This window comes from Delphinus delphis, chromosome 9, assembly GCF_949987515.2.
Source record: "Delphinus delphis chromosome 9, mDelDel1.2, whole genome shotgun sequence".
Classification (NCBI taxonomy): Eukaryota; Metazoa; Chordata; class Mammalia; order Artiodactyla; family Delphinidae; genus Delphinus; species Delphinus delphis.
In genome coordinates, this window is record NC_082691.1 from 105491540 (window position 1) to 105499107 (window position 7568).

At 44.1% G+C, this 7568-nt stretch overlaps 1 protein-coding gene across 4 annotated transcripts in view; it reads right to left on the reverse strand.

The window, feature by feature from the left end:
- Positions 1-7568, reverse strand: part of LMBR1 (limb development membrane protein 1) — a 154209-nt gene that overhangs the window by 123714 nt on the left and 22927 nt on the right. For all 4 annotated transcript variants that reach the window (XM_060021194.1, XM_060021193.2, XM_060021192.1 and 1 more), the window contains exons 2-3: positions 5712-5784; positions 3387-3426 (exon numbers count right to left, since the gene is read on the reverse strand). In XM_060021194.1, the coding sequence (XP_059877177.1) occupies positions 3387-3426; positions 5712-5784 (113 nt within the window). The remainder of the gene's footprint in view (positions 1-3386; positions 3427-5711; positions 5785-7568) is intronic.

A 7568-nucleotide genomic window follows, 5' to 3' on the forward strand; every position in this document is an offset into this window, starting at 1 on the left:
GCGCCACAGCTACTGAGCCTGTGCTCTAGAGCCTGCGAGCCACAACTACTGAGCCCGTGCGCTGCAACTACCGAAGCCCACGCGCCTAGAGCCCATGCTCCGTAACAAGAGAAGCCACTGCAATGAGAAGCCCATGCACCGCAATGAAGAGTAGCCCCCGCTCTCCGCAACTAGAGAAAGCCCGCGTGCAGCAACAAAGACCCAACACAGCCAAAAATAAATTAATTTTTTTTAAAAAACCCTCTAGAATCTACTGCACTTTAGGTACTGTGATTGGCCCTAGACATACAAAAAAAGGTAATACCAGGCTCCCTGTTGCCCTTGAGTAGCTGTGAGGAGAACTATCCATAAAAGGCTGATGGGACAGAGTTAAATGCTGGCAAGGGGTCCTCAAGGTAAGATCCTGGGTCAAGTCAGAAAATGGCAGCCGTCACTGCTTACACAACTATGAAACAGTGCGCCTCGGAACTGAAGGCAACCTCAGAAATCTCCCCTTCTGAAAGGGAGCAGATTCTGAGAGAGCCAACAGGGCTGCCCAGTGCGGGATGAGAGAGGGCTCAGGGATGACCAAGACCACCTCGTGAGAGTGGCAGTGGTGGAGCGGCCATCAGCTGTGACATCAGCTGTGACGGGGACGGCTGCAGCTGAGCGGCCTGGCGAGGGAGATGAGGGAGCCAGCTTTGGCTCTGTGGAGTCTGACATGTCCACAAGGCAGGAAAGTCACAGACGCCATGCTTCACGCTCCTCTCTACAGGCTACCAGGTGGCCTAGGATGTCTGTCTGCCCCATTACTGGTCGCAGTCTCTGCTCACTGGCCAAGGTGCCGTCTGCCAAGGCTCTCCACTCTAAAGTTCCTCTTCCCTTTGTGGGGAGTTAAGTTTGGAACTAGGAAAATATCCTGTTCCTTGTCAAATAAGTTATTCACCTGTTGGTTTCTATCTGTATGGACTCAAGATTGCTCTGCTCTGTTCTGTGTTAGATCCATGACAATCCTGATTGTGACGCTCAGATTGTCCCTGAGTAAGTGTGAAAGCCCCTGAAGGATTCCCTGTCTTCCTGATGCGCTGCCATCACTCTTGAGCACTTCCCTGCACTGTGGCACTACAAGATGGATGAAAGGAGCCTGGAACTTTCCCTACCCCAGCCCTGCAATCAGCCTTCCCCCCAAGGAGCACTGATTCCTTTTAGTGGAAACAAAAATCTAGGTGCTAAATATACTCCTTGCTCTTGGGGTGTCATGCTCCCAGGTGAGCATGGACAGGCAGCTCTAGGGGGCGTAAGTATGCACTAGGTATACATGTACATAAAAACACATACATGCATCCACACTTCACATCTAGATTGGGTTCAGTAACTATACTGAAAAACGGGGGTCCATACAGATGCCTCCAACTGCACCACAACAACTTAGTGTTCCCTGTTGCTTTCCCGCTCTCACTAACTGTAAGTGGTCCCCACTGTCTTTAACAGCCTCCTGCCTCACTGACCCCCTCACCCTAGAGGCACCATGTGCTCAGGTGAGCCCCATTTTGGACTGCCCTGCCCTGTGAACACCCTCCCCACCTGAGCACTGACAGCCAGGCCAGGCCATCCACCAGGGACACCCTTCCCACCCTACATGGGCTCTGAGTCCCCATGACAGAGCGCTCCCCAACGCAGTGGGTGCCCCTCTTCACCCCCTTGGGACAACATCGTGCCTGGATTCCTCTCTCCTCTCAAATCCTGGGAGTCAACACCAGGTCACCCCCTCGTGCTCTGACCTCCGCACCAAGCCTCCCTCCTGCCTGGACAAGCCATCCTTAAAAGCAGTTTCACCAGTTAGGCGCTTTGATCCAAATCAAATCAAACAACCAGCTGAGAGAAAATGTAATCTAGGGTTGAAAAGAACAGAGAGAGGGAATTTGGGGGCATGAGTGGATACAAACAGAGGACAGAACGAAGGCCTTTAAGGAGCAAAAGAGAAAGCGAAGGTGGGTTTAAAGGGAGGTGAGAGAGGCCAGGGAAAGACTCCTCAGCCTGACGCGGGGCTGCAGTAGGCCGCGGGGAACCCTCCCTCCCTCAGGTGGCCAGATGGTGCTGGCCATCACCTACCCCTGGGGACTTGGCTGAACTCTCAGAACCCTGGACCACTGTTTCTCCTCCTTTAAGCACAGCATCTCATTCTGCTCCTTCCTCTTCAGTGGGAGGAGGGTGGGCAAGGAAAGAGGGTTGGGGGAGAAGTACAACAACCCTGAGCTCACACCTGTCGCGCACCGAGCACCCCCCCGACTTTTTTTGTGTGTATGTTATTTAATCCACACAACATGCTACAAAGCAGATGGTAGCTCGAGCTCACATATGGAGGAAAGGAATCTTTCTCAATCTCTTCTGAACTCAAGTTAATCTTGAGTTCAGAATGTGAACCCAGCTCTGCCTGACTCCTCGGTTCTCACTCACTCCACCACAGAAGGGAAGAAAGGCAGTGGGAGACAAACAGACCAGTGGGTGGGGCAGCTAGGGGGACAGGCTAGGTCAGAGCCGCCCTCCCAGGTAACCTTCTCCTCCACACTTCCCCTTCCTGAATTTATAAGGGCACACACATCTGCCTTCAGGAAGGGGACATCTGTGCACATCACCGTGATGCAAAAACCACCTGCTGGGAGAAACCCAAACCCCTCAGACAGGCCATGCCAGCTGCCATGTAAAGCAGGTGAGGCCGCTCCCCGGCACCACCACAAGGAAACAGCCATATTTTCATAAAACACAATGCAAGTGTAAAATCCAATGGGATGTGTTCTTGTCTTTTTACAAATTATTGATCTACAAACGCATTTAAGTAGATTTACCACCAAAAGTGGAATGCAGACTAAACCGAGAGGGGTGCACATCTCACAAGTACTTCACACCTGGAGGACTGGGAAAGAATTCATGTCTGCCCTTTAGCTGGGCTCTATCATCAGCATACACAAGCAGAAACAGAGCTATAAGGAACCTAAGAGGACCGTCTGGGCCCATCTCCCTGCTCACAGTAGGTAAATGTTCAATTAACCAGAAGAGATGTCTGCTCCCTGTCCCAAGGCCATTCAAACAGCCAAGAGCTTTCTTTCTTTCTTTCTTTCTTTGGCCCAGCAATTTTCCCAATCTTAAGCCCATTTCCTGGTTAAATCCTCTGAAGATTAAATCTGTTGGCTCCTTAAATAAGCAAATTTTAACAGGAGATAATCAATCCTCAATTATCCATGTATTTGCTTATATGTGCTTTCCAAGGATAGGACTAACATTTGATAAAGGTGCTGTAATACTTTAAGTGAATTTTTTGCATATTTCTGCCCAAAAGGCAAAATTAAGTTTCGAACACGTATGACTTTAGAATGAGAAACAAGATAATCGAACATTAAAATACATACGAAATCCTGTTGACTATGGCATCTTCATCTTCTTGCTCATCTGCAAAAATGTTCAAGGTATTAATATTCTTTTATCTTCCAACAAAATGTTTCATTAATTTAATAAAAGCATGAACAAAAATATAAACTTGAAGAAGCAATTATTGAATAGAAATTATTTTCAAAAAGCACTGTGTTTATTTCAGCACAGATCACAATCTAAATCTCATTAAATCAGATAGGATAGAATATGTTAAAGAACAGAGTGTTTTGATTGATCAAAAAATCCTGGGGCTTCCCTGGTGGTGCAGTGGTTGAGGGTCCGCCTGCTGATGCAGGGGACGCGGGTTCGTGCCCCGGTCCGGGAGGATCCCACATGCCGCGGAGCGGCTGGGCCCGTGAGCCATGGCCGCTGAGCCTGCGCGTCCGGAGCCTGTGCTCCGCGACGGGAGAGGCCACAACAGTGAGAGGCCCGCATACGGCAAAAAAAAAAAAAAAAAAGTCCTGATTAACAAAACTCCCATATGTAAATTAAGATCTTCCAAAATATTTAGTGCTCAAGGAAATAAAACTCAGTAGAACCCCAGAACCACTATCAAGTTTATTGTTATACAATGTCAGTGAAATTGCTAATGAATGAAATTTTCTGGTTGATAATAGCCAAAAAAAATTTTTACTATAAAATTAAAATTCAGAATTTTAGAACTCATATAGTTTTCTGTAATTGGAGTCTATTGTTAGTAATGGTAATAATGAGGACTTTCTTGGATCATCCTAAACCACCTTGGATACCATTGCCTTGATACTTCATCATTTCATTCAAGTTACAGACAGAAATATATCAAGTTCTGTGTCGTTTCTAAGTAGGAGCAAGATGGCCCTTGCTCCTGTGCTTCCTCACCCTACCCTCTCCCTCTCTCATGGCTGTTGGCCATCTTTTTTGTCCTCCCACGTAATCTTACCAGCTAAGGAAACTATGATCCAATTACAAAAATATTACACAACACCCCAGCCCCTCCTTCTCCTCAGTGCCTAACTGGGGTTGTCCTCAAAGGCTCTCTGCGTAGGTCTGTGGAATTCTGAGCGCCCACCTGTTTCAGTGACAATGGCATATTTGGGCCATTCTCTTAGACCAATCTCCATTCTTAATTACTGACTGCCCAAAATAGTTTTAAGACCAAAGAGACCACAAAATAACATAGTCACAATTAACTTTTATACTGTTGTACCCACATCCAATCAACCACCATATCTTGAAGATTGTTTTAATAGCTTCATATCCATTTCAATTCTATTGCCGACCCTCTACCAACCAGGTCCAGGGTCCTCATTACCCTCTCCCATGATTACTCTAAAAAGCATCTAATAAATACCCTATTTTCCTGCTCATCATCCCCTGATTTCCCCTAAAACAATGCATTATTCATTCATTCTCTATCTCTCCCTCCTTCTGTGGCCATAATCTATGAAACCTGGTGCCAAAGCATCTTTTAAAACAGCTAAGATACTGTCTTGGATCCCAGGTCTTCAAACTTCTGAGAGATTATAGAATCCAAGGAGTTTTTCAGCGCAGTCACAGAGCCAAGTAGTGCACTAGAGCAAGCACTATTTCCTGATTTCTTTCAAAATTCTGACAAGTTTAAAATAACATAAGGAAGCTTTAATATATGGAATCCTTAACTATTCACATGGCACCTACTATTAGCCCAGCATCACAGGTGGAAATCTTGTGATTTCTAGGAAATAGCTAAGATTTAACAGAAGTCAGTAAAGTAACTGGTTAGTTACTTATAAAACTCTGGCATAAAAATCTGTGAATTAATCAGCACAACATTCATTAAAAAAAAGAAAAGATACAGTGGTCCCTCTGGTGAGATAAGGATACATATGAAATAATAAAAGGGTAATATAGTATATAATTGAATGCTAAATGGTATTACGGAGACTCTAAATTCTATACCGCTTCAGAAAAAGAAAAGATATTCTGCTAGTCGGAGAAAGAACTGGGTGGGGGTGATGAGGGGTATGTTCAAATTCAGAGCCAGTCACAGGGAACCAAATATCCTCATAAACTCTGGAATTTCCCAGAAAGTAAAGAGCCCTGGACTATTCTTAGTTGAACATAAGAATGGTGATAAAAAAGGGCTCGGGTCTAAGAAGATGACCCTGCGAGTAGCCAGATTCCCTGGAGGTTATTTTTAGGGCTCTTAGTACCAGGCAACTGCTTGCTTCCATCACAGGCATACTGAATATACTAACTATGCAGATGGGCACCATATAGCCACGGACCATGCCTAGACCACTTGGCATTAGAATCAAAGCTTTAATAACAATGTGTCTACTAACCTGATTTTCTCTTGTATCTTGTGATGATGAAGTAGGAGACAATGTAGAGAACGGCAAAGAGAAGGAAACAGATCTGAAACAAAACAAATTTAACAAATCATTTACATTTTTGCATATCTTTTTAAGTAACAGAAGATACATCTTTGGCATTCATAGGGAAAAAGAATTTAATCTATTACAAAGTAAAAATTTTAGCTAACAAAAAGTGTTATGAAATATTAACTTATACAAACTAGTCAGCCCAGTTTAAAACCATTCCAGAAAAAAAAGCCCAGTGGACATTTTGCTTTTCATAACTTGACCAAGTTGTTTTCAAAATCATGTGGAACTATAAAGAACCAGACCATTACCAACAATTTTGAAAAATAAAGCCAATGAGAGGCTACTAACCTTACTAAATATTAAAACGTGCTATTAATATAAAGCTTCAATAACATTTAAAGAGTGTGCTGACACCAAAACCTGACAGATCAATGAAACAGATTCTATCATATAAAAATTCATGTCAGGTGGTTGTACATACACGAGGCCTCACAAATCAAGGTGGGGGTGGGGGGCGATTATTCAATAATTAAACCACATGTCAAAACGAACAGCAGTTGAACAAGATACTTTTTTAATATTAAATTCCTTTTAATTTCTATCAGATCTAGGGGACGGAGGCAAAAAAGGATGGGTGAAGGAATGGGAGATCTCAGTATAGTCAAAGATCAACTGTGCTTTAGATAAAGGCCTCGTGGAGCTGTGGACCATGGCAGAAATACTTTGAAGACTCTCAAGTGAAACCATTCCAGGTGATGATGAAGCCTCGGGATGACCCCTATGCATGGATTTCTGAAGAAGGGTTGGCAGCCATATGACTGAGAATGATCATGGACAAGGCAGTAAATATCCACTGAGCAGAGTAGTGATATGATCTGACATACTGCGAAAAGCTCACTCTAGTTACAGTGTGGAAAATAAATTAGAAAAAGGAAATGACGGAAGCAGGGAGACCAGTTAGGACTCGCGGCAATAATATAGAGGAAAGGTCACTTAGACCTGTGCTGTGGAGGTGTTAAGAAGTTATCAAGTTCTGGGTATGTTTTGAAAGCAGACTTGACAGGACTTGTAGGAATAAACATAAGGTTCTTGGCTTGAGAAACTGGAAAGACAGAGTTGCCATTTCCTGAGTCAGGGAAGGTCAAAAGAGGAGTAGTTTTGGGGTAGAAATAAGAACAGCGTTTACATTGCTGTATTTGAAACATATATTATTCACTCAGGTGGAGAGGTTGAATGGGCAGTTGGATATAAAAATGCGTACAGTTGAGGGGAAGGAACCAGGCTAGGGGGAAAAAAAGAAGAGTCATCAGCAGATAGATGGGACTTAAAGCCATAAGACTAGATGAGATTTCCACTGTAGGTGGTGAGTACAGCCAGAGAAGAGAAGTCTGAGAACAGAGTTCTGGGCTCTCAAATATTTAGAAGCCAACTCGAGAGAAGGAATCAGCAAAAGCTGACTGAGAAGCAGCAGCAAAGAAGAGACCGACGTACTGAAAGCCAAGTGAAGAAAGTTTATCTAGGAAAAGGGAATTATCTACCGCGTCAAATGCTGCTGAAAGGCCAAGTAAGATGAGCACTGAGAACGGGCAACTGGATTTAGCAACATGGAGGTCATCGGTGACCTTGACAAGAGCTGTTTTTCTGGAAGGGTGGAGGGAAAAACCTGACTGAAATGGATTAAGCAAGGAGAAAACTTGGAGCAAAATGAAAGTAGACAGTTCTTACCAGGAGTTTTATGATAAAGGGCAGCAAAGGAAATGTAAAAGGGACTGCTGAGAGGGGTTTTTTTAAGATGAGAAAAGTTATACAGTTGTT